At 50.8% G+C, this 27,613-nt stretch overlaps 1 protein-coding gene across 1 annotated transcript in view; it reads right to left on the bottom strand.

Annotated features, from left to right (window-relative positions):
• Positions 1-27,613, bottom strand: part of LOC119390817 (uncharacterized) — a 281,919-nt gene that overhangs the window by 145,818 nt on the left and 108,488 nt on the right. The window contains exon 2 of the mRNA XM_037658520.2: positions 20,835-20,899. Coding sequence (XP_037514448.1) covers positions 20,835-20,899 — 65 coding nt within the window. The remainder of the gene's footprint in view (positions 1-20,834; positions 20,900-27,613) is intronic.

The following is a 27,613-nucleotide window of genomic DNA, read 5'->3' as shown; positions in this document are numbered from 1 at the left end:
TTGACGCTTTTCGCTCAGCCACTGTATAAAGCGCGAAACGAAGAGCAACAGCCAAAGAGGGAAACGCACCAAAATTGGCATGCAGTATAGTAGACGCACGCGGCTCACATTCCCTGGAGGATGAAGCCACATTTCATAACAGAGAAGCAGCTAGACACCCATTGAAGTACACCCTAATTTCGCACATACCATCATAATACAAACTATGCAGTCATTCGCCTACATACATACATAAGAGTCCGCCTGAGCCGCGGCGTCGCGTACCACGAGCAAGCCCATTAATTCTATTGCGCTCCCGCCCCGACGACTCGGCAATAAGGGAGTCCCGCTGGCAGCCGCTTCCCAACAATTATTAGACGAGTAGGTGGAATTCCTCGGGCGCATAAAAGGGTGTCCGTGCCCTCTTAAAGGCGAATATTTCTTCGCAATTCCTCATGCAGACGAAGCCCTGCAGCAACGTAATATCGAGAGAGCAGCGTTGAGGATATACATTTCAGGGCGACGATTCCGCTACATACATAGAAATATTCATTCCGCAGGCGTTACAGCGAAAACGTGCGGATCAAGGCGGCGAGATAGATATGTTATAAAGCTCCACCTCGAAATATTCCTCGTCCTTAAGCCAGTTTCATATAAAGGGTAATTGTTCAAGCTTTTCCAAATTTAAGCCCGCGGTGATTACCTAAAGCGGTCGTTCGTACCCAGCCCCGTTCACTGCGTGAGTACAAGGCGCGAAAAGGTTAACGCCGTATAGGAAGTTTGTTGCGTTCAACAAAAAGAAAACGTCGCGTGGAAAAAAAGAAATAACATTCTTGCCTGAGAGCCCTAGTTGCTCGCAGAGCTGCTGGGCGCACTTCTTTCACAAAGACCAAATACTTCTTGAGACATCGCCCTCAATCAGAAACATCGCTTACTACTGTTGCATGCACGGCGCTCTGTTGCTTCAACCCACAGGCCGGAAGTACACGCGTGTGGCTGCATATTTTGCGAGTTTTGTACTTCGATCTATATTCTACCCTCTCAGGAGCCACGAAAAGTTTCGCTACGAGGTCAGCACGCGAGTTCTCGAACGGTACATACAAACGCGACGAAGTTAACAACAACGCGCTCCTGACAAGAGGGCAAGCCGAAGCACGCGAATTTCGTACGACGAGGGACAACGGGAAAAGCCCGCGCGCACTCTGTACCGGTCAAGGCATCCACGCCGCAAGGAAACAGGAAAGGAAAAGAAACATGGTCGGAGAACAAAAGACGAGACGGCGGTTTTCGTCAAAAGGGGGGACAAATCGTCGCGGAACGCAACGGCGCGCGCGCTTTTCTGTCCGAGTTTCGGGTGGACGCGGCTCCACGCGCGCAGCAGAGCACGCAACCACGCGTCGACGACCGCCGCGCCGTCAAAGCAAACACTGTCGCATGCAGCGGCGACAATGTTTGCTTCGCCGCGTTCCCGCGGCCACGCACTGCGACACGCGCAGACCGCGCGGTTCTATCGAGGAAACAAAGAAACAGCGGCGACTGAAACAAAATCAAGAAATAGTTAAGGGCAGAAGGAGACCGAGGGGGTGACAGTCCTTTCTAAAGCCGCCTTTTAGGAAACCTGCTTCGCCGCCATACAAGTGGACGACGGCTAGCGTCGCTAGCGCAAGCTCGTTGGAGCGCGCCGAGGAAAGGACACGCCGCATGGTTTTTCTCCGTTTCCGCGCGCATGCTTCTATAAGACAGTATAGCGGTGACTCCGATTCGGAGACAGCGTGCCCGCAGCCTAGCCGCATGAGAAGCCAAGCCGAGCGGGCCAACGCGGGTCCCGGTTCTAAAGTCACGGTACACACACATGCGCATGCTGGTGGGATACGCAGGGTCACTATATACCATATATATGAAGATCGACGCTACCCGTTGCAAACTTCTTGCGTCCAGCAGTGGAGCGCGCGTGTTTGTGTGTGTGTGTGTGCAACGAGGAACAGGAAACGCCGAGAGAGCGTGACCGAGCGCGGACACAAGACCGCAGCTGAAGCACCACCAGGAAGGGATACGGTTGAAAGCGATCGCTAAACACCGGTGGGACAAAAAAAAATCTGGGATTCCAGGTTAAGTGACACGCCCCACCGCCACAACGAACACCGTATACACCCGCACTTGCAGGTATCCCCTTCGCTACGCAGAGAACGGGCGCGCCACCACAATTGCTATACACCTCGAGTGAAGACATTCGTGCTCGGAATCGAGACAAGCGCCTCGTGACGAATGCCTGAAACGACCGAGATAGCATCGAAAATACACGACAAAGCATTTGAGCAAAACGGAAGCGGGACGTGATTGCGGGCGTCACACGAAATTTTGTTGAGTGATAAATGTCGCATCGTAAGAGATTCGTAATGGGACTTGTCGGCTGAAATGATATATCGCGGAGTCTAAACTTATGATTCACAAGATGCGCAGTGACTTTATAGAGCTCGAATTCAGAATAACTTCGACTAGCCGCGGTCCTCTAGCGCGCTCTCGACTAACGGAACTTACACTCAACATCTATCGTAACGCTGTCGTCGCGAGTGGGAATCGAGCCCGCTACCTAGCAGTGTTATAGGTCAGTCAATGAGACGAGCACCACTGCAGGTGTTCCTTTAATTGAAGAACCGTCTTGAAAAAACAAGTATAATTTTCGTTCTTTTTCTATACGGGTTGTTGTTCAAACCATCGGGAGGATGCCTCTGCAGGAAACCTCGCAACTCCACGCAGGAGCAACCGAAAATGGCAAATCCATTGCGGCTACACCTCACTGCCGTGTACAATGCAAACCCGCTTGCATAACCGAAGATAAGGCCACGAAAGATCCGGCGCAGCAAGAAGCGGCTCGAGAGAACAATAGCAGTAACGGAAAATAAATATATGCACAGATAAAACGAGGAAGCCATCATAACCGAAAAAGCACCTTCCGCGTCCACCCGCCGCAGCGTGGTCATTAGTTCACGCTGCCGCGACTGCGCGATCGAGCGCGCATCAGCTCTCGGGGTGGCGGATCGCGGCGATGCTGCTGCTCGTTAAGGGATGGAGCGGAATCGAATCGATTGTCTCAAGCGGCAAGGAAGAACCCTCGTAGATGACCCAGATGTCTGCCGTATACGAGCGGGTATGCTGGTCGCCGGGCGGCGTTAAATTACCTTCGCTTTATAGTCGTTAAAGCCGGCGAGATAAATGAACTCCACGCGCGAAAGGAACAGTGCTATCGCTTCGAAGTCCATCGCTTGTTCTGTTAGACACGCCACCTCGAGTGAATAGAAGAGATCTCAGTTCGAGTTGTTCTAGTTCGCAATCGCCATTAAAATCAATATTCGAGCGCATCGTAAATTACAACCGGATGTGTAGCGATGATGAGTCGATCGGACGACCCGCGAGATGAGGCATATCTGCGACTGTATGCGCAAGTCATAATGTACATATCATGCCTATATCAGGTTACTGACAAAGTCAGAGAATAGAGAGCTCTGCTAAACGTGGTGTTATACGTTATTCCACCATGCTTGCAGACCGGTTGCCTTCGCATTAATACAATGCAAACGGCAATTCAGCACTGTTATTCTGAAAAGGTGACTTGCTTTCCTCTCTCTCTCTCTCTCTCGTTAGTGTGGTCGTACGGGACGAGAGAGTAGGTATATGATTGCTACTGAAATATATGGAAGCACCAATGCACCAGTCAGCCCCAGCAATATGCACACGTTGTTACATTATTACAAGGAGATTAATGGAGAGAACGAAAGAGGAACCTCAAGCGCGAGTGAGGAGTCAGGTGCACCATTCTGCCAAGCAAACGCGATGCCAAGCAGCAACCGAGAAGATTTCGGAAGCTCTGCAGCGTGTTGACTGCATGCAGAGTACGGAGGAGCTACGCAGCTGGCGTTCACGAAATATACCATCGATATTTCGCCGCTCAGAGGCTCCTTCCTATACTCACAACCAAGCGCATTCTCTTCCTTCTAGTAAACACACACACACACACACACACACACACACACACACACACACACACACACACACACACACACACACACACACACACACACACACACACACACACACACACACACACACACACACACACACACACACACACACTCCGGATAAACCGATAAAGTCGCGATCAACACACCGGTCGCTCTGTTGCTGCTGTCGATCGTGCATGGACGCTGCGCGGCTCACAGCGGGCCACTCGGGACGGAGGCCGGAGGAGCGGGCATTCAGCGCCCGTTATCATTACACGCAGTACGCACTCGCGGCCGTGCCGTGTACGATGCCAGCAGCGCGCGCACGCAATCGGACCGTGCGAATCTGCCCGCGCCGCAGAGATATCAGCAGCGGCCGCAGGAAGAGACCGGAGGCGTCGCGGGGAGAGGCAAATTAGCCGGGCCGCACTGCAGAGGACGGCCGAGCCGCCTCCCGGGCGCTGCGGCCACTTCCGCGTCGGAAGTGGCCCCGGCGATTGAGCGATGGTGCGGCGTATTTAGAAGCCGTGCGACGGGCCTTCTTTGAGGTACCGCATCTTCCCAAGGCGCACACGACAGCGCCAGGCCCCGAAAGCTCGCGTCGAGCCGTGATGTAATAATGCTGTACAGGGCCGATAGCTTGTACCAATGGCTCGCACACTGAAGTGCGAGCTCCAGAAAAAGAAACAAAAACTGTCATGGCTTCCAGTGGAGTGGAAATGTCGGCCCGTTGCCTGTCGTTGCTCAGTTCTCTAAGAACTGATGGAGTCTCGTTGAGTCGAGCGAATAAAAACAATATTTAAAACAAGGGGAGGGGGGGGGCATTAAAGCCTCAGGTGGTCGAAATTTTCGGCGCCCTATACTACAGCGTGCCTCATAAATCATATCATGGTTTTAGCACGCCAAACCCCAGCAATTATTATTACTGCACTCGCGCCACCTTATTTTATTCCTCGGCACATCACAATTCTCCAACATTGCCTAAGAAGAAAGCTGCAAAACCACAACGGCAGGCGAGCCAATGTACACGCGTGCGCCTCGGGGGCGCACTCTTCGCGAAGGCGACAGGCGGGGCCCTCGACCCAAGCGAGGAGCCTCAAGAATACGCGCAGCTGCTGTAGTCCCGAATTAACGTCAATGCAGCTCGTTCGGAAGAACTGGCTTCGAATGCTTTCGCCAAGGCGCCAGTCTCCACTACAGCACTGCCTCGAGAAGTGGGTCAGAGCCAGTTGCTGGCGACGTCTCCTTGCAGATTTTGTCGGGGGCGTGGTCAAAGAGCAGGAAGCTGTCACCCTTCCTGGAAGCGGGCCTGCGGCCCACGAAACGAATGTCGGTCGCGTAGCTCGACGCTAAGACAACGCACGCAAAGAAGTCTTCTCTGGCTCACGACCATGTGTTTGTCGTAAGTCACTCGACTCGGTGGCAACCTCAGCACAAGCGCGGGCCACTCAAATGCACAGAACCCGCAGCGGTATATAGTGTCGCGCTGCGAAGCCCGATGACGTGGGTTCGATTTCCGACCATGGCAGCCCCACTTCGATGAAGGCGAAAAGAAGCGCCCTTGTACTCAGATTAAGGTGCACGCTAAAGAACCTTACGCCGGTTGTCAAAATTAATCCGGAGTCTCGTAATCATACCGTGGTTTTGGAAAGTACCCGCTTTTCTTTCTTTCTTTCTTTTTTTTTTTAATAACGCACTGTATAGGCCTCTTTGAGCATCCGCGCCCCTAAACATAATAAGCTCATCTCTATCGTGACGTCGTAGAACTCAGGGACCGTAATTGGCTAGCCCGCCCATGCGATATTTCTGTGTCGGACAGCAGTGTTTAACCGCATTTCTTTTTGTACAGGTTGCCACAGACTATTACTGATATCACAATGCTTTACCTAATACACTCTTACATTTCGGGGCATCAGCCTGCCTTTACAAAACATCTATCCCAAGACTAAGCTCAATTAATGGAAGCCGCCATACTTCCTTATCGATTCAACACGTGCTTGCTATTCATTGCTGGCTTGCAGGTGTATACACGAAAAAATAAGCGATCTAAGCGCAAAATAAGCTTTACAAAAGCAAGTAGTCCCGAAAAACGACACGCTATGGAAGTTTAGGACACAATTTGGCTGACTTGGTAACCCGGCCGTACTGACACAAGCAGCACGCAATTAGCAAAAACAAAATAAATAAACAATGAGAGGAAAGAAGCGCTGTTCAGTCTTCTTGTTTATCGTCCCCGTGTCGGTGTAGCGCGGCTTACGTTCAGCTGTAATTATAAACAGAACTCATAAACGTCTTTGCACCCCCCCCCCCCCCCCCATCCACACACACACAGCGCCCTTGCGCTCATTATTCTAGTGGAATATGTCCTATAGGCTATAGCCAGGGAGATACGATTTGTAACGCCGAACAAATCGGCTGATTCCGCGGTCTTGTCCGCGCTTACGCAAGCGCAAAATCTGCGAAGCTGTTTGTTTGGGCAACTGGCGCAGATTCCCATATCCTAACACACGGAACCCGCGGGCACAATAGGGCGCGTCGATTGGCCTTCGGCCCGCGGGAAAACAAACGTGGCTTTGCTTTCGGCCACGCAGAAGAGAAACAGCGATCGAAGGCGCGCCCTTATCGAACGCCGCTTCTCTGCAGCGCAGCCTGCAACGTTCGACCCGCACGTCGTATATACACAGCCGATACGTAACGAAAACACTGGCTACCGCCCCCGGTGGCGGTGGCAGATCGACTTGGACTGATTGTCCTAGCTTTTTCCAGACCCTTTATCGGCCCCCGTATAACGTTCACCCTCCCGCCGACTTCGCGAAAGAAACGGTTGCTCGAGGCTAAAGACTGTCTCCGCGGGCGGCGTTCCCTCCCTCCGTGAGCGATAAGCCTGGACGTATTTGTAGACAGTCATATCTGCGCAATACGGTGCGTGTGTTCGTGTGTAGTACGCGAAGAAAGCGGCATCTCCACTGCCATCTGGGCCGCGACCGTTAAACGCGTACGGGTGCAAGCAGGCTGCGTCGTCCGTGAAAGGATCGAGCCTTGAAAAAGAGACCCGCATTGTTGCCTGCGGTGTACTGCGGCTGTTGAGGCTTCTCTGTCGGGGCACGGAGTATCGGGTTTCAAGCAATCTCCCCTCTCCTTTTGCATTCAGAAAAGGAAATAACGATTACTTTGTCGTAAACCCACTCGTCTGTTTAGCGAGAATCTGTCGCCCGAGAGCTGCACGCATTACGGGCTGTATGCAAATAAGCAAAGAGAGATAAAAACCCCGATACGGGCTTTGCGAGGCCCGGAGCGGCCGCTTCGTCGACTCGTCGCAGATCATTTAAGATAGACGTGTGACCTGTATACGAAGAAACGTTATAAAAAGGTTGGGCTGCGTCGGCGAGCGTTTCGCGAGCTTCCGTTCCACGCGACAAAAGGTGTATAGTTAAGAATAAACGAAGCAACCGTGTTAGCTTGCAAACGCGGCCTTCGTGCCAAGTGTACGTATAGGAGCTACATTTAAGAGTAGACAACGGAGATGAACTCGTCTTGATTTTCTTTTCTTTCGTAGGACTATAGAACCGTACGGTGGTCCTCCTCTAAATAGACACGAAGAAAACTGCGTCACCGAGGTCCCGGGGGTAGTGAATGACAGACATATAATCAATGCAGCTGTTTGCAACGACATCGTCGCGACCGCCATCTTGGTTAGTAAGTACGCTCACAAGAGAAGCTGCGTAAACAAGCGGGTCATGGACCCAGCGGCAAGTCGACAACAGTGATCATCCTGTCGACAGCCGCATTTAAAAGAGGAAATCAATGCACCCGTTATAACACAGTATAGTGCAGTAACGTCGTCGTGACTGCTTTTTGCAAATACTATAGCTTGCGCAGATAAAGGTTGCGTGCGTGACGTCACGTTAGAGATACTCTATCTAAAGGCAACGGCGGTATGCTCTGCTGCGGGCTCTATATGCGATGGGGTATAGTGAGAGGGGACAAGAATGTGAGAGAGAAAATAGACAAAGGCAGGAATAGCGTGCGGTCCGCTATTTTGTACACACGGGGACGAGGAACAAGAAATTAGACAAGATATAAATATGTGAGAATTTCCCGGAGGCATGCGCACACAAAGATGTGATGCGGTCAAAGGCCATCACACATATCTATAGCAGGCCTTTACACGTGAAATCCTGCCTTTACGGCAGCCAACGCGAAAGTGCGCGTTTGAGACCCGGCTGAACTGCCGGAACCCGAGTGCTGGCGAATGCAGCGTTAATCGATTGTATGCATACATATATAAAAGCCGAACATCCCGCAGGCACATAACGTGTGCGTACCCTGTCGTACAAAATATGTTTTCCTTTAAAAAAATATTAAGGACGAAAGAAATATACAACGCACCTCGCTTGCATGTGTACGCGGAGTTTAAAAAAAAAAATGTTTCAGAAACATCAGAGGAGAAAGCGCGCTTCAAGCTTGTCTACGGCATCCCGCTCTGCTGCAGCGAGTATGCAAATGAATATCACATGGGTCTCACAGGGCATCGATTACCCGCGATTTCCAACATGATAGTGCGGAAAAGAAAAGCGCTCTCGCCGTGGGTTGGGTATAACGTATACTGCACTATACATAGGTCGTCAACTCCAACGCAGGGGTTCATGCATCTTTGATGCATGAAAAAGTAACTAAACTGGGATAACAGAGATTATCTATGAATAGATACAGACACTGGCACCCTAAGTAAACAAAAGGGGACACTGCCTGTTGCGCTGATGCATAATTACTTGTTCTAGCTATTGCAAATGAGAACACCGATGGTTCAAGCACGCGTGAACGATGGCGATCACTGTGGTAAGGAAAAGAGCAAACCGAGGCGGAAGAGCATTTGAAAATGCGCCGAGGCACCTTAAAGGGACACTAAAGAGAAACAATGAATTGGTTTAGATTGATAAAGTGCGCTCGGAGAACTTTTGTGTAGTTTATTTCACCACCATAGGTTTATTACTAGAGGAGAAAACAAAGTTCAAAGTTTCATTTTTAAATTTCGCGCCGAACTTTGTAATTCGTGACGTAAAAGGTTTCAAAGAGCATTTAACGTATTTTGGCGCCATTGGCTAGACGAAATTTCCACAAACTCGTTATGTCAAGTCTCTGGCCCCCTCAGAGGCCAATGTACTTCGATTTAACCGATTAGGAACTATACGTAGGCCCAAGCAGGCGCCGTCAAAAATATGTGACGTCACGGCAAATGGTGCGGGAATTCCAAGGTGGCGTTGCCACCTGTATTTTCTTTTCACGCGATTTCTCGCTTATTAAGCGTCTTTTCGCAGCAAGCGTGGTGTTTTTGGTATCGTGGAAGACTACTTTACTAATGCGATAAAAATCGTTTTGCTTTTTAGTGTCCCTTTAAGAAACGTACAGAATAGTCAGCGCAAGCCATTAGCTTTTGTTTGACCTTCAGCTACCTGCGAACGGGAACTAAACGACAGCGTTAAGTCAGACACGCTAGTGTTCCAGCATTTCGCATGCCTGCAACCGTGCCGACCGACTGACCTCGAGCTGGACACTCGCGCATTTGCATACGCAAAGGTCGCGGTTAGCAGGCCCGTATAAGAGGACGCCAAGCACGTACGCGGAAATTTAATCGAAATCCGAGCCAAACCAAAACAGAAAGTAAATAAAATTAAAAGCTGACTCGGGGAGAAAACTTTCGCAGTCTCTCCGATAAGAGTGGCGTCGCGTTTTCGCTCGAAAACGCAATGCAGAGACAGCGGTTTATCGTATAGTCCGAAAAGCTTCTTGAATAAAGAGTACGTCTCAAGACGTGAGTGAGGCAGAATGGAATCACAGACGCCTTCGTCAAAGGTCCTCTGTCTGGCGCTGAGCCGTGCCGGGATCAAGGGCTGCAGACGACCTCTTCCTCAAGAACCCCATCAATTTCATCCGTCGCAGCAAAACATCGTCACGTGACACCTATAGCAGACCTCAACAAGACAAACACTCGTAGGTTAACAAACACTTGCAGGTTGTCACAAGCGAGCGATCCTCTTGAACAAGAGATACGACTCGGAAGCAGAGAGAAAGAGAGAGAATCTCGGAGGCCTTCGTCCAAGGTCCACCCTCGTTTTGTGCCAGAGGAAGACGTCTTCACGTGACACGTACGCACCAGGCCTCAACAAAACAAACGCCGGCGCTCTCGAGTGGCACAAAACGCCGGAGAACGCCAGCAAAGCGAGCGAGCGAGAGAGCGCGTGCTTGCAACCTCGGGCAAGGTCGCAACGTACGTCGCGTCGGCGTGCGACCGTTATAACACGCTCCGCCGCTTGTCGCAGCGGGACTCCGCTATTCGAACGCGCACCTCGCCCCCTCCTCCTCGTCACCTCGAAAGGTACGAGGGTCTGCTGGCGGGAAAGCGGTTCCTCTGACGGGACAGCAGTGGCCAAGCTTGGACGGCTGCCAGGAGGGTCCCACCTCCTCGCGTCTCTACTGGAAAGACGAGCGAGGGGTCCCGCTACGGAAGCAAGGGGTGCCGCCACTGATGCTGTTGCCACAAAGCTGATGTGCGTTGCGTCGGGCGGCAACATACACACAGAGAAACAAGAGGAACGAAGAGCCGCCGCGTGTATCGCGCGCGGCCATTAATTTCGCGAGGGCGACTTACAGAGGCGCAAACTCGGCAAACGAGATGTCGCGTGTGCGCTGTTACCAACGGAGCCGCGCCGCCACCTTCAACAGCTGTGTTGGATATATGTGTGTGCACGCTTGTTGCGCAGCCGACGAGAAAAGCGGGCACGTCTGCGGAGAATGAGGAGAGAGAGTATTGAGAAATTAGAGGGGGGGGGGGAGTCGCACTCGCCGCATGATTGATGCAGCTGGTTCTTCTCTGACAAGTGGGCCACTTCCGCATCGTCGCCGTCGTCCGACGAAACGCTCCGCCGGAGACGAATCCCGCGACGGCCGGTCCGCCAAGCCGTTTGTTAATCGCTGCGCGGAGAATAGCACACAGTTCCTCAATCCCGCCAACCCCCCACCACGCGCGCCCGCGTCTAAGAAAGTGCATCCGTGCGTTTGTGTAGGCGATGGGCGAGAAACGACCGAGGTTTCGCCTAAAGTTCTGATCTTGCTTTCTTATCTTGTGCGCCGGGTACACGGGAGGGCGTCAGCCGTAGCTCGCAAGGGAACGTTGTGATGATGATGATATTGTGACCGTACCCTTTGCAACGGGCTGGCGTCACTTGACTGCAGGACAAATATAGTGAAAAAAAGAGGAAAGTAATTGAGGATGAGCGGCAGCGCCATCTTTCACCGATTAAAACGCATTCGCTATCGTAGTTTGCGGTGGACGCCACTCGTGCCATTCGCCACAGCGGAAAGCGCGATTGTTCGCGGCAATATTCAGTGCAGGCGCACGTACAACTTTATAGCATTTCCAAAGAGACGGTGTGCTACCGGTACAGCCTCCGAGCCGATAAACAACGCACAACGTCGCTGCCGTGTAGCAACACTGTGGCCTAATAATAAGCGGCATCTCCCTACGTGACGGGCGGAAGGAGATGTCATCGTTCTCTCTCATCAACTCCATTAGAGCGAAGAATAGCCTTCACCTGTCGCAGCGTGACGCATGCAATTGCCTCTCAAGTTCATTCTGCCGAAGCACGAACACCTACCGGCGCGTTATAATCGCCTATACTTAAACGAGGCACGGAGTAACATAATTTCTTGCTCTCTCTCTCTCTCTCCATGTCGGCCTTGGCAGGAAGCCAGTGCGTGCGCGAGGGAGTCTCGGCAGAGCCAAAGCGCTGTCGGCTGATCGGGCTTGACCTCTGGAGGCGCCAGATTCTTTTGACGAGGAAATATACGAGTAGAACCGAATTGCCCGGGGATCTATAGCAGTTCTCAGATAATCGCATCTGTAAGGCCTCGAAGCCCTCAGAGGTGCTAAAGGGGAAAAGGTATCCTACAGAACGACAAAATGGTATGCATCTGAGCTGTTTGATTCATGGCTAACACTGTTTCGCGCAGCGGAACTGAATAAACGAGGGACAAAGGAGGAGAGAGAAAGACGTCCTCCCTTTGTCCCTCGCTTATTCACTTCCGTTGCTCGAACCAGTACTATCCTATAGAACGCTGGCGCTATACAATGTCTATACGAGAGCTACAAGCATGCACGGAGGTTCAACCAGCGTGAGGGTGATTGCCAGCACATGTCTGTTTACCTATACTTCGTTCTTATAGTTTGAGAAGGCTTCGCAAACCATTGCTTCATATGGGCAAGTAACTCGAAATGACTACGCATGTGCACAGACACTCGATGCGTTTAAAAAACTAAATGCGTACGGGCAGATCAAACGTAATAACTAAATATGGAGAGAAGGTCTGAGGCCACAGTCACGAATACTATATATATATATATATATATATATATATATATATATATATATATATATATATATATATAGTGTGTATATCAGCGCATTATCCGGGTAGCTAAACGCTAGCGCGGTCATTCCTCTGGCAAGCGTTGCACAAAACTCTACAGCACAGGCACAGCCGGAGAGGACCAGCGGCGAGCGTACCCCGCGTGTTGAGAGTCTCGGAGCTCATGTTACAGGAAGGCGGAAGCAGCGCGCCTGGCCGCGGCCCTCCTTTGACCGCTCAATCCCGACCAATTTGAGACTTCTCGCCGCTCCCATCTCGGCCTTGCTTTCCATATATGCCAGCTCCTCTAAACGCAGCAATTGGGAAAGCCCCGACAGCTGCTGTACAACGTTGCTGAAACGCTGTAGCTCGCGAGCAATTCGAGGCGATCCGGCGGCCGCGCACTGGGTTGGGCCACGCCGAATTCTTTACGCGCGACAACTAGTGTTTATACACGCTTCATACCTCGTCGTGTATAGCTTCGACAAGGCGCCCGATGAGCTCTCGCTAATCACTGACGAACAAACTTTATCAAAGGCGCGCTGCAAAACATATTGCACATTCTTCCGGCTTCCCTCACGGAAACGTTGTCCGCAATACGTGGACGGTGTTATTATTATATACGCGCCCGCCAAGCAAGCATACACGCGGAAGACCGTGATCCAGCGTTTTGCAGCTCCGCAAAGATAGACACTCGAGATACTGCCGTGAAACGCAACTTCTTTTTGCTTACAATAACGGAAGCCTTAACACAGCCGATATAGGCGATAAAACCGAGATACCTAGTACTGGCTGCGTCATCCAATTTATATGTTCTTGTTTGTTCGGCGTCCTTCTCCTTCCGGCACGAATTTTACTATGACAACACAACACGTCGCCAAACAAACGACGTTATGTATGTACAATGGTTCCTAATTTTGATCACCCAGAGGACCGATCGAAATTCGCGCCAGTGTTCGATACACTAAGAATGTTACACACACACACACACACACACACACACACACACACACACACACACACACACACACACACACACACACACACACACACACACACACACACACACACACACACACACCAACTGCAGTTATCCTTATCCGTCGCGTAGACGCGTTGCACTGAATCCGTGACCATCTTGCTCTTGGCGCCAGAATTAATTTAACATAGCCACTCAGCCCAAGCGGCGGGTGTGACGAAAATTCGTTGCGACACCCCTTTTCTAGCACGTGCTAGCTAACCCCACACTATATGGGACACGCAAATAGAAAAAAAAAAGCAGCAATACGGCGGTAGCAGACTACCGTTTCCGTCACGAAGGCACTCGACGTGCAGCGGATTCTGGGAACGAGTCATCAATCTGTCAACTCGGGAACCGGGACACGGCTCGCAACGCCACCACCGACCACGGATGGTAAAACGTATACAGGGGCAGAACATGAGAGATGTGAAAGCGAAACCGAGACGCGATCAGAATCTCGAAACAGCTGCAGCCGGCCAGCCCCGTCAGTGGTACGTCACTGCATTGTTAGCGGTCTCACATCGTAAGTGCACGGCCAGAAGCTCCGATAACTGCGCCTATCCTGCATGAAATATGGATGATGCTTCTCCCATTGTTCGGTCGCTCCACAATCGCGTCGCGTATCAACCGAGGCTGTTATCGAAATTGGGGCGAGACGATAGCGGTCGTGGAGGAGGTAATGCGGCATAAAGCACGGGCCGATTATTTCGTAACGACACTGATATACCGCAATACACGCTGAGCGCGTGTCAATACGCAGTATTGTTCGAACCACATATATTGTCTCGCCTGCTCCGCGGAAAGCGATGCTTCGCAACCCGCACATTGCTGCAACTGCATTAGTTAATTACTGGCTTTCTTTATGTCTTTCTTTTCTTTCTTTCTTCTCCCATACTGTGGTTCCACGATTGCTGCAGTATACATGCTCAAGCAAAGCTTACGCTATAATGATACGTTTCGTTTTGCCTTCACGAGTGCTATCCTGCATGAAATATGGATGCCCAACGGAAATAAAGCTGATCTTGCGCAGAATCGCCATTGATTCAGTTATTATATGATACAGAAAACGCATAAAAGGCACGAAATCATCGGAGTGCCATGTGTGAACGTTATAGTGCCGCTGTTTAGTGTTGTTTCATTTTTCTGAGAATATCTTTCTCACCGAGGCCTACAACTACGACGATGCTGTTCACGCGTGCACGGCAAACAAAACTGGTGACATCGAAGACCTCCGAATAGTAATGTTTCAAGCCCGGCGCCTCAAACTTTGTTAAGAAAAATAATGGACGAAGAAAAAAAATATATATAAACGAGAAACGTGCAGGGCAGCTTACGCTTCTCCAGGATAGGTAATGATATCGCTACAATATATGTAAATATCGCATAAACTTTGAGTAGGTTCACTGCTGCAAGAAAAACGTTTACGGAGAATATATTATGCGTGTGAGAAACAGCGCTAAAAAGACGGGACAAGAAAGGACACGAGACGACGGCGCTGACTAACAACCAAATGTGCTTTATTCCTTCAGTCAGCATAAATATACTTCACCACTAACGTAATGAAAAAACAGAAAACTCAGCCTGCGCAGAGGCAGTAAGGCGATCAACGAGACAAGAATTCTATCTCCTTCGGAAGGAGGGAAATCGAGGGGAAGCTTACACATGCCTCGCCGCTATTGTAGATGTGATAAGCTTCTGAAATGAGGCGCGCGCGCTCGTCATGGTATTTTGACAAGAAAGTGGCATCGTTAAAAGATGGATGGCAACCGCAACTGTTACAGTGAAGAGATAACTGACTATCTGTAGCTTGTTTTTGTACCTTGTTCAAATGCTCGCGAATGCGGTCATTAGCGCACCGCCCCGTTTGCCCGACATAGTAACGCCCGCAAGAAAGTGGAATCTTGTATACAACTTCTTGACAACATTCAACAAACTTCTGCCTGTGCTTCTTAGTGCATCTTCTTTTCTTCTCTTCTTCTCGGTTGACTTGCTGGCACAGGCTACCAAGCTTATTTTGGGCAGAAAACAACAGCCTAACGCCTGCCCTGCTGACAACTTTCTTGAGATTGTGCGCGACTTTGTGCACGTACGGAATAACCGCAACAGTTTGCTTCGAGTTTTTCTCGGATTGCACAGCAGCTGAGCGCTTGTTTTTAAAGCCTGCTACGAGGCTTTCGGCAATGTTAGTCAAAAGCGTTGCTGGAAAACCTGCGAGCTTCAGGCGTGCTACTTGTGAAAGAAAACTTGCTTCAACTTGGTGGTCACAGGACCTGTCTAGCGCCGCCTTCATGCAAGCTCTTGCAATTCCGCGTTTAACAATCTTCGAGTGCGCAGATGAAAAAGGGAGAAAGCTCTTTTGAGATCTGGGCGCATAACTCCAACATAAATGGCTATTTGAGAACGAGAGTTCCAAGTCTAAGAAGAATCTTTTACAGCACTAACCCTTCTGACGCGCAGCCTGCTGCTGCTACAATTTTTGACGTGTTCCTCACGGAATTAAGTTCTTTTGAACTTACCACTGAGCATCCCTCAGACAGCAAACTGCGCTTCTTAGACTTGGAACTCTCGTTCTCAAATAGCCATTTATGTTGGAGTTATGCGCCCAGATCTCAAAAGAGCTTTCTCCCTTTTTCATCTGCGCACTCGAAGATTGTTAAACGCGGAATTGCAAGAGCTTGCATGAAGGCGGCGCTAGACAGGTCCTGTGACCACCAAGTTGAAGCAAGTTTTCTTTCACAAGTAGCACGCCTGAAGCTCGCAGGTTTTCCAGCAACGCTTTTGACTAACATTGCCGAAAGCCTCGTAGCAGGCTTTAAAAACAAGCGCTCAGCTGCTGTGCAATCCGAGAAAAACTCGAAGCAAACTGTTGCGGTTATTCCGTACGTGCACAAAGTCGCGCACAATCTCAAGAAAGTTGTCAGCAGGGCAGGCGTTAGGCTGTTGTTTTCTGCCCAAAATAAGCTTGGTAGCCTGTGCCAGCAAGTCAACCGAGAAGAAGAGAAGAAAAGAAGATGCACTAAGAAGCACAGGCAGAAGTTTGTTGAATGTTGTCAAGAAGTTGTATACAAGATTCCACTTTCTTGCGGGCGTTACTATGTCGGGCAAACGGGGCGGTGCGCTAATGACCGCATTCGCGAGCATTTGAACAAGGTACAAAAACAAGCTACAGATAGTCAGTTATCTCTTCACTGTAACAGTTGCGGTTGCCATCCATCTTTTAACGATGCCACTTTCTTGTCAAAATACCATGACGAGCGCGCGCGCCTCATTTCAGAAGCTTATCACATCTACAATAGCGGCGAGGCATGTGTAAGCTTCCCCTCGATTTCCCTCCTTCCGAAGGAGATAGAATTCTTGTCTCGTTGATCGCCTTACTGCCTCTGCGCAGGCTGAGTTTTCTGTTTTTCATTACGTTAGTGGTGAAGTATATTTATGCTGACTGAAGGAAATAAAGCACATTTGGTTGTTAGTCAGCGCCGTCGTCTCGTGTCCTTTCTTGTCCCGTCTTTTTAGCGCTGTTTCTCACCCGTAATCATGAACCAACCAGCCCAAATGCGTACCCTTCTATATTATGCGGTTCCGAGGCGATGTGCGTCGGACAGGTTACACTATCTATATTTTATCGATGTACCATCTGGCGCTTTTATCGCATCTTCCGGTCCACGGATGCAATGTGATTTCACAGATGTGCCAATAACGAAGCTATAGCATACGGACAGCTAAAACTTAGCGCTCGACCCGTTCTCATTACTGACTGACTGCGCATACAGAGACTGTTGTAACGTGCCACATACCACGGAAGAATGGACAGTTCGGCGAGTTGGTAATTCTGGATCGAAATCAACGCAAACGAATGAAATGCAAGATCGAGAACCGCGAAACTGAGCTCTTTCTTTTAACTTATGCCGTAGGGCATACTGGCGCCAATAAAAAAAAAAAGAAAAAGAGAGAGAGAGAGAGAGAAACGCTTGCCACGTTGCCTTCTCTGTCCTGTATTTACTTTTTTCGCGCCGACCTCCTTCACCACATATCACCCTTAGCCAGCCATTAACGCAGATATGAGTGACCTCCAATTAAACGCGCCCGTGCGCGTGACGAATAGAAGTTGGCAGCAAAGACGGACACACACGCCGAAGGGAGATTTCCGCGAGACGCGGTTCGGATTACGTATGCGACAGCTTGGCAAAGCGCTGTAGGCGCGCGATTCCTGGCACGCGCCTTCGTGTACATAATCTACATGAGAAGGCGCGACCGCAAACACTGTCCGACCCAACGGTGCTGCCAAAGGACACCAAGGGTCTAACTATCGATAGCTATGCCAGCAGCGAACGCTCGGAGACCCAATACCGATATGCATGCTACGTATATACACGATCGGATCTCAGGGTCGCTCGGACAGTTCTGCCATCCTCAATGTGGCGCGTGAGTACGCTCCGTATAGTTATCCGAACGGCCCCATACGGACGGCGTATATCAAGGAAACAACACTTGAGTGACCGAATAGCCGAGGAAGTCGGAAAGAGAGATTATCGATTTATATATTTACTGCTCGCCTCATACGAAACAAAACAAATCATACCTAGTCAGCGTACCAAATTTAATATGAAAGAACAAAATACACCATGAAGTGGAACTATACGTTTCTATATGCTGCGCCGCAGCAAGAAAAGTTGCTGTGTTTGTACCGTAACCTTGTGAGGTTCCAAAATTGATTAATTACTTAAAGTAACCATAAGTTTCTCAGCCGAGCACCCTTCACACTTGTTAGATTTCATAAAACATCACGAATGCTGTCGTCACTCGCACTGTGGGTTCCACCCTGCGCATGTGACGTCCGATTTACCAAATTTACTCGTTCCTGCGCCCCTCTGCATGTATAATGCGGATCGTCCGCTTCTCACCAATTCAAAACGTGGTACTTAACTGTTTCGCACGCTGATAGCCCGACTGACCGATCGTGCTTCAACTACCACGTATGTATACGTCGATCGAAACGAGCAAGTTTACTACGGGACCTCTCACGCGCTCGTGACCGGTTGGCACGTCGTTATCAGCAGGCAATGTTTACCTGCGAACTTCCAAGCAGATTCTCGCTCAATTAGACGCCGTGGCGAGCGAACGTAGTACGTGTACACAGGACGAGAGAGGAGAAGACGGCCTTCCAGCGACTTTCGGAGGAAACACGGCTCGGCGACGGACATTCCCAGGCTAACAACACGCGTCTGCAGCGCTTGCAACAACAAGCACGTGCCGCGCGCGCCGAGAACAGCACACGCCGAGCCTAATTAGTGCTACCCAGTGTACGCGTATACTGCGCGATGGGGGCTTCCGCCGGCCCTGCCATGACGAAACTACACGCATACACAGGGACGCACGCGGCATTGCATGCGGGAGACAATCGACTCGAAAGCACTTGGCGCCCGCATGCAGGCGATTGCCGGGGAAAAGGACAAGGCCGCGAGCAGCAGTAGCAGCGCGGTGTAAACACCGTCGAGAGAGCAGCGAGGACGAGCCCGGAGACTGTATACACACATGCACAATGCCCAACGAGCACGGATGACTTGCGCGCATGCAGCACATCTACGCAGGCTTTCCGGAGCGGATGCGTTTGTTTTCGATGGTGCATGCACACGCTTTGCTAGTTATGGTTATAGGTACGTCGCTGCGCGGAAATGATGGCACGGGCAGCTTCCCGCGCTATATCGTTCTTAGATTCAACTAAGTGGTGTTGATTGCAGTGGCGTAGCCATAAATATTTTTCCGGGGGGTGTTACACGCCGCCGATGTCGCATGGGCAAAAAAAAAGGGCGAAAGCTGTGAGACAGCGGATATCCAGTGGCCAGAAAATTTCAGGGAGTGTTCTGACACCGAAAGCCCCTACTATACGCCCCTGGTTGATTGGGCTGGGTGTGTTCTTGAACGCGAGAAAGCCTCCTCGATGCACTCAGGAGTGAAAAACGGGGGGGGGGGGTGCTTATGTTTCTAAAATACTTTTGTTCCCAGGCAGGCTGACATGCGATTGCAAGTTATGACAATGCACAGGGGCAGTCATTATTTGGAACTATGCCACGTGTGACGTATGAAGCAGGCCTCGCGACAGGCACAATTACATGGTGAAAGCTATAGTTATAGCTGTTAGATATTATTCAACGACATGAACACAAGACCGTGCACAATGGACAGTGAAGACGAGACCGTACCCGTGACGTGAAATACGAACTCGGCTGAGAGGCATGCGTATTGCCAATTGGGCAAGCCCATCGACGAATAAAGAAGACCCCCGTATTCAGAAACGCTCCTTGACTTGAACTTGACTCGCCACCGCCTTCAACGCGTTTCGAACGCGCTGCCTTTATGCGGTGCCAAGGCAGCACAAACGCGCTTCAAACGCGCTCCCTTGAGGCGGTGGCAAGTCAAGTTCAAGTCAAGGAGCGTTTCTGAATACAGGGGTAACCCCCGTATTGAGAAACGATCTTTGACTTGAACTTGACTTGCCACCAACTTCAACGCGTTTCGAACGTGCTGCCTTTATGCGGTGCCAAGGCAGCACAAACGCGTTTCAAACGCGCTCCCTTGAGGCGGTGGCAAGTCAAGTTCAAGTCAAGGAGCGTTTCTGAATACGGGGGTAACCCCCGTATTGAGAAACGATCCTTGACTTGAACTTGACTTGCCACCGCCTTCAACGCGTTTCGAACGCGCTGCCTTTAGTCGGTGCCAAGGCAGCACAAACGCGTTTCAAACGCGCTGCCCAAGGCGGTGGCACGTCAAGTTCAAGTCGAGGAGCGTTTCTGAATACGGGGGTTAGGCTTGCAAAAATGCGTACAGTCCCTGGGATGGTATAAAGCTTCCAATGCAGTGACGGTAACGGCCTATAACGCAATTTCCCAGCTTCGCGACAGATTTGACGGAGCCGCTGCAGGTCCCACGGCTTTCGAAATTAAATCGCAGAAATTGGAACAGTTTCCTGGCTCCAGTTACGAAGTTACGCTATTATAAGTGCACTTTACTGAAAGCATCCTGATAGGTTACGGCGGCTGGAAACTTTTATTTAAAACCCCCAACTTGAACTCTTGACGAAGCCTTTCATAGCGGCACAACGGGCTGCCGCACAGTACGCGTGCAAGTGTTTCTAAGCGGCGTATTCAAGCGTCTGACTCACATATAATTCCACGTGTACATACTTATATGCCATGCGTGAAAGTTTGGCGCAGGAGGGCAAAACTTGCACCAGCTACGCACGAAAAGACTACATAACTTCAAGGCTATCGTATATCCCGGTATATCACTCGGTCTTCCGTTTGTCATCTTCGTATCGCTGCCTACGCTCTTCATGGCTCGGACCTGGCGTATCGCGGCAGGTATAATGTTGCTGGAAAAACGGGTGCGGGCGATACGACATCAACAATTTATCAGCCATCGGTGCAACTTACCTTCGCTGAGTCTTGCGGTGGATTTCTTCCTCCTCGCCCTGTTCCCCGGAACCATCTGTCTCGTCCTGCGCACATGAAAAGCAAAAGGGGACATGAGTCAGCGCTCGGTCGTCAGGCATGGACACACTTACAGACAAGATGCGCTATATATATTAAGGTTCAGGTGGAACAATAATCCCTTCAACTCGTTGCTTTACATATATGACTAGCTAGCCAAAGCGCAATTTGAACGATGTTATCGAACTAATGAAGTATGCATCGGAAAAAAGACGCGTACACAGAGAACACGCGCTGGCAGAAAGAGATTCTGGCTTTAATGAAACATGCATGCGCATGGTTTCGTGCTCGCCGATGTATATGGATGACCAATCAACACACTCGCACGCAGAAGAGAGGTTTGCACGAGTGTGGAAGTTCAATGTTGTGATGCGACAGTGGCTCAAGCAAGGATAGCCGCTGAAGCAAACGTTTCGAGACGGGCCTTTGTCAGTAGCCTTGACGAAGACAAGTCCCCTGCTTTTTTAATTAATGTTGGCTTCAGCGACGCTTCGAATTGGACCACTTTTAATCACTTCGCACGCACAGTGAGGTCGTATATATGAAAACCAGAAGCCCCTTCATTGATAATAATAACAATAATAATAATATCTGGGGTTTAACGTCCCAAAACCACGATATGATTATGAGAGACGCCGTAGTGGAGAGCTCCGGAAATTTCGACCACCTGGGGTTCTTTAACGTGCACCTAAATCTAAGTACACGGGCCTCAAACATTTTCGCCTCCATCGAAAATGCAGCCGCCGCGGCCGGGATTCGATTCCGCGACCTTCGGGTCAGCAGTCGAGCGCCATAACCACTAGACCACCGTTGCGGGGCAGCCCCTTCATTGAGGGGATGGGCCTGAGAGGCTTCTCAACTGACCCCGACCACCCCGTTGCTTGAACGAGCAGTGACCTCTACAAATCACGCACACGACTGTGCGGAATTTCACCGACTAACACTTTAATTATACGAACTCTCTCTGAAACAGTCAACATTGCTAAGGGTAACTCTTCCACCGATTACGCTAACAATGACGTCAGCTTCCCATGGACGTCCATTCACACATTCCGCGCGACAGACAGTTCACAGGGTCGCCATGGCTCTCAGTTTCAAGTCAAGCATTGTCCGTCCAACAAGGCCGGACGCGAGGCGCGTCGTCTGCTACGGTGTGACCTATAGACGAGAGCAGTCGGCAAAGCCAAGAGGATAACTACACAGGCGACGCGCGGGGCTGCGACGTTTTGCAAGCATTATACGTCGCAGTAAGTCAAATTGAGCGTATTAAATGTCGCAACAACCGGCCATCTGCCGGACGCTGGGAAGCCCGACAAAGTGCCGCGATCTTGATTACCGGGCTGAATTACAGGAAACGCTAAACGGGTGTCATTAGGGCTATAGCTCGAAAAACAATTCGCACTATACAGACGTGCAGTGGCCGAGAAAGTAGAAGCGCGGCCCTTTAAAAAAAAATAATAACGCAGTGCGGCGAGAAGTTACAATGAAAAGAGGGCAGCGACCGCTGCGGACTGTCGGGTCTCCGAAAGCTGTTGCTTCGTCAGCCGGCGAAATAACGTCCGCGAGGGGATATCGCATTACTCCGTATCCGCCGCTGAAAAAAACAGGGAGCGGGTCCTTTGATTCCGAACGTGCACCCGTCTCGCCGAGTGCTTCACGCAGGAGCTACAAACGGGCGGTCTCAACGGAGCGGACGCGCAATCGTATAAACAAATGCATATCTCACATTTCCCCGGAAAAAGAGTCTGAAGCTTCGTAGCTTCAGTTTCGTATCTTCATTCCGAGCTTCATACCTCCGAGTGCATGAAAGGACCTCCACCTCAATAAACACCTTTAGGATTACGATTCCTGCAGAATTGATTAGCTAAAGCAGTGTTCCAAGCGATTTGCTACTTACTAGTAATTGTTGGGGTTTTATACGCCCCAAAACCACGATATGATTATGAAGGACGCCGTAGCGGAAGACTCCGGAAATTTCGACCCCCTGGGGTTCTTTAACGTGCACCTAAATCTATACACACGGGCGTCAAACATTTTCGCCTCCAAATTTGCGACTTGTGTATGCTTGAGGTCACTTCTGTACAAATAGTGTTTGCACACGCACGCAATATCGTATTTGCGCATAGTTGTCTGCATTAGCTCGTGCTGCTATTTAGCATCTATGCTAACCTGATACTACACAAGAGTATGAGATATGAAATCCAGGCTGCGTCGACAGTCTTTCAATGCGGGCGGTATCTAAACATACTCGTGCAGTTGAATCATGACGCACGTTAGAGCACACCAGAGGGTCAGAACCTAATCCGAAGCACTCCATCAAGTGTTGTGTGCAGCCGTTATGACACCGCGTATAGTACAGCTCAACAAATGGTCAGTCACAAGCGCGCAACCACGCTATCAAGAACCGCCCGCTCCAGTTAAAACTCGAAGACACACCTCCTCACGTTCCGCACGCCGCGCCAGCGACACCATGCGCGCCGTCGTTAAGTGCGCGCGCGCCCGCAAATGGCCGCCGAAGCGTTTTATAAAGCGAGCGAGCGTCCAAGAACAATGACCGGAAACCCAGAGCGTCCGGCTTGCGGCCACGCGAGGAGGCGTGCCACCGCTATACGGCCGGCGCAGCACAGAAGCATCGCGATATACACTCTGGCGGGCCGAACCGGTCCAAGGGACACAAGCGAGCCCGCATAGCGCAACACTCGGAAGCCGCCACAGAGAACCGATGTCCGTTCGGGTCGTCGTTCTGTCACCCCGTGCTGGTTGCTTCTGCTGCTGTGTATCTCCAAGCGGTGCCGCATAGTCTTTCTTGTTTGTTTGTTTTTTTTTCTTCTCTTTTGCAGCAGAGATACGTCGTCGGCGTTGAGTTGCTGGCTTCCGTTTGGACCGGAGACCGGCCTCCTCGGTGACGCAAGCGCGGTCGTCGAGGCTGACAGCTGCTGGTCGAAAGTACACCACGGGAGCGGAGAGCGCCAAGGGCGCGCGCGCGGCCTTGTGCGGCGCGCTGTGCGGGAGGCCGTGTACGTATACGTAAGCGCCACGGACGACTGAGCGATCGACGAGAGACAACGAACGTAGCGAGAAAATAAGACCATGAAGCGAACGCATCAACTACTAAGTAATACACACAGAGGCTGGAATAACAGAGAGCTAAGCCAGCTGGTATAGGTATTCGTGTTAAAAGACTGGGCGTTCAAACACGAATACAAGAGAAGAAAACACGGCATTTGTGTTGTCTTGACTTCTTTCTTATGTCCGTGTTTGCACGCCCTGTCTTTTAACCTATACATAGAGGGTCGTCCTGTGTAGCACAGAGACTGTATGCACACGCAGGAGGCCTATACGAAGACCGTTCTCAAAACTCCTTTGTTGTGCTACACAGGAAACTGTTAAATTTCGTAGCTTTGTCGTATCCCGCCATGTTGGCCTATTGAGCGAAGCAGTCGGGGCACAGCAGCCTTCTTGGCCCATCACAGCTGACGGGATGGCGAGTTCGGCCAATCTGGCGGAATTTGACAATGTCCTGAAAAAAGGACACCAAGTTGGTTCCGCGGACGTCGTTCGCTTAGCCACGCTGTGACGTTGCATTGACCACATTGTATTATAGAAATACAAGAAACTCCTACAAGGCTAATTAACAAGTACAGGTGGAGTCAAGATGGCTGACCAACAAAAATCGCGCACCAGACCATTTCTCTCGATCCCCTCCTTCTTTCACCATTCCGTAGCAATAAAGAGGCGCGAGTGGATATGTAGTGCAGAATTTCATCACTACAGATTTCGTGGTTACACACCCGCCGTAACAGTTCGCGTCATCTTTGTGTCGTTGCAAGAAAGGTTCAAGACGCATCGCACCACGACGTCGGCGTTCCGTCGCACGCATCCGTCTTTAAGCTGTTATACACCAACGTATAACAATGCTTTGCAAACAAATCGCGCCACTCACGCGTCCTATACAACGTCCAAACCACACATAATACGCACGCGGGTAACACACCTGTGCCTCGCCGCGCACCTCGCGGTCACTGCGTACAAAGCGGCCGCGAGCTGCTGGCACACAACGCAACAACGCAGGAAGCGTGGGCATGCCACACACGGCGCGCGTCCCGCTTTGTCGCCCACAGGCACGCGAGGAGCAGGCCGATCGGCAACGCAAGTTACATGCTTCTCAGGGCCGCTCGGCACTGGTTGCTCGCCAAGGAGCACAATTACGCTGCTCGTCCAAGACCGCGTGCGGGCTGGCCGAGACGCCTCCGTGTATGTACACGCATACACGTACACATGCATGAGCAAAGTTGGCCCGGCGAGGTCGGCTCCGCCCCGAGGCACCAAAACGGGAGAATACGGCACTCGAGGCATTCGAGCGCGCTCCGTTCACTTCCGCAGAGCTCAAGCGCACGCGCGCATTTTTCGCGCCGCTCCAATAAAGAGACATTGGCAAGCAAGCTTGATCAGCTGCGAACGAGCCAAGAAGCTGTCCAGGAGCTCTGTCAATGGTGGGCGACCTAACGAGAGAGAGGAGCAGAAGAAAGCTGACGCAGCAACGCTTTCGCGAGCTCCACTAAAGAGTAACGGATGCGGGAACGACAGATCACGCTTCTCAGATGTGAAATCGCTGTCGAGCGGATGATTAAGGTCTGAGTGAGGCGTATAGAAGCAGCGGCAGATGTGGTGAATCAGCTGCCAGGTTATGAATTTTGAGTGACTGCTCTCTGCTGCTTTATTTCTTTTTTTCTTCTCTCTGTTGCTTTCTTTCCTTTCTCTGCCCCGCCATGGACGGTGGTCTATAGTGGTTATGGCGCTAGACTGCTGACCCGAATGGCGCGGGATCGAATCCCGGCCGCGGCGGCTACATTTTCGATGGAGGCGAAAACGTTTGAGGCCCGTGTACTTAGATTTAGGTGCACGTGTAAGAACCGAAGGTGATCGAAATTTCTAGAGCCCTTCACAACGGCGTCCCCCATGATCATATCGCAGTTTTGGGACGTTAAACACCAGATATTATTATTATATTCCATCCATCCATCCATCCATCCGTCCGTCCGTCCGTCCGTCCGTCCGTCCGTCCGTCCGTCCGTCCGTCCGTCCGTCCGTCCGTCCGTCCGTCCGTCCGTCCGTCCGTCCGTCCGTCCGTCCGTCCGTCCGTCCGTCCGTCCGTCGTCCGTCCGTCCGTCCGTCCGTCCGTCCGTCCGTCCGTCCGTCCGTCCGTCCGTCCGTCCGTCCGTCCGTCCGTCCGTCCGTCCGTCCGTCCGTCCGTCCGTCCGTCCGTCCGTCCATCTATCTCTATCTCTCTCTCTGTGTGTGTGCGCGCGCCCGTGTGCGTGTGTGCGTGTTCGTTTACGTTTCAAATGTACCTTACAGATCCAACTGTGGGCAGTGAGTATGGGGACTCCATAATATTCTAGACTCTATACAAAGAACACAATATACACGGCGCTTAGCGATGCAATTACACAATTTGTGTTACACAATTACACGATACTGTTACTGTTACACGATACTGTTACACAATGTCTAGCCAAAGATCACTTCGGTATATTAATCGTTAAACTATAGGATTACATTAAAGAAGCAGCATAACTCGAGCAAATTTTACTCAATCTTTTCTCACGTCTTGCAGAAGAACACATAAGGAGGACCGATCCTCCTTAATGGACATTGCTGTCCATAGCGCCAAATCACGCATAGCAGTACGACCTGTGCGCGAAATTCGGTAAACACAAACTATAGCCCGCAATTTTATTCGCTCTGCTTACCAACTTCTTTCTGCTAAATAAATGTGTGTAAAGCGTCAACAGAATACACCGTCAAGCGGAAAACGTTCGATTCTAATTTGAAAACGGCACACATAGGTTAACAAATACGCGATCTTAACGAGCTGTGCTACGTCAATGAACAGTCTATGATGCAACTATCGCGCGTTCCTTCTAATGAACCAAAGCAAAACCTTACTACTACTGCCCCAAACAACAGCGCACCGAAGTCGCGGCTAGATGACCGGATTTCACATACAAGCTGATCGTAGAAGAAACATGTACTTTAAGGGCGAGGGCAGAGTCAGTACGCATTTTTTTTTTAGGAAGCACCCTACTCCATTCTCTCAGTGAGAAAGACTATATATAAACAGTCATCACTGCTGAGATATCCGTTCCACTGCGATAGACACGCCTACGCGGGAACTAAAACCAGTTCATCTAGAATCCCATTAAGGCGCGCACTAAGCAGCGAACAGCGAGCGCCGACAAGTTACCTTCGTGTCAGCCGGGTGATAGTTTCACAACACGGGAACGGGCGACAACGAAACGTGGTGAAAATGGGTCGTTAAAAAAACTTCGCCTGGTAACAGACAGAGCGAAAGGAAAAAAAACACTTCACTTTTCCAAGGACGGGAAATCTTCAAGGAGACGGGAAAAAGAACAGTTTTGAGTACACGACAGCTTTCTCTTTACAGCGTGAGTCATTTCCGAGCGAACCGAGAACGCTGGACCGCCCGCACTCTCGCCGTTATTCGATAACTAAAACGTTGTGCAACGGGGGAGCCAGTCAATCCGGCGTTGAGGCGCGGTCCCGCACCGCGAAACCGGAAAAAGGCACGCATGCAGGAAAGGAAAGGTGCACACGCACAAGCTCGCTTCACGAGTGAACCCCGTGAGTGAATAGTCACGGCCGGCGGCGGCGACGCAGCAGCGAGCATAATTACCCGAATCAAGCGAGTACGTATACCG

This window comes from Rhipicephalus sanguineus, chromosome 4 (assembly GCF_013339695.2).
Source record: "Rhipicephalus sanguineus isolate Rsan-2018 chromosome 4, BIME_Rsan_1.4, whole genome shotgun sequence".
Classification (NCBI taxonomy): Eukaryota; Metazoa; Arthropoda; class Arachnida; order Ixodida; family Ixodidae; genus Rhipicephalus; species Rhipicephalus sanguineus.
This window is presented reverse-complemented; position numbering and strand designations above follow the sequence as displayed.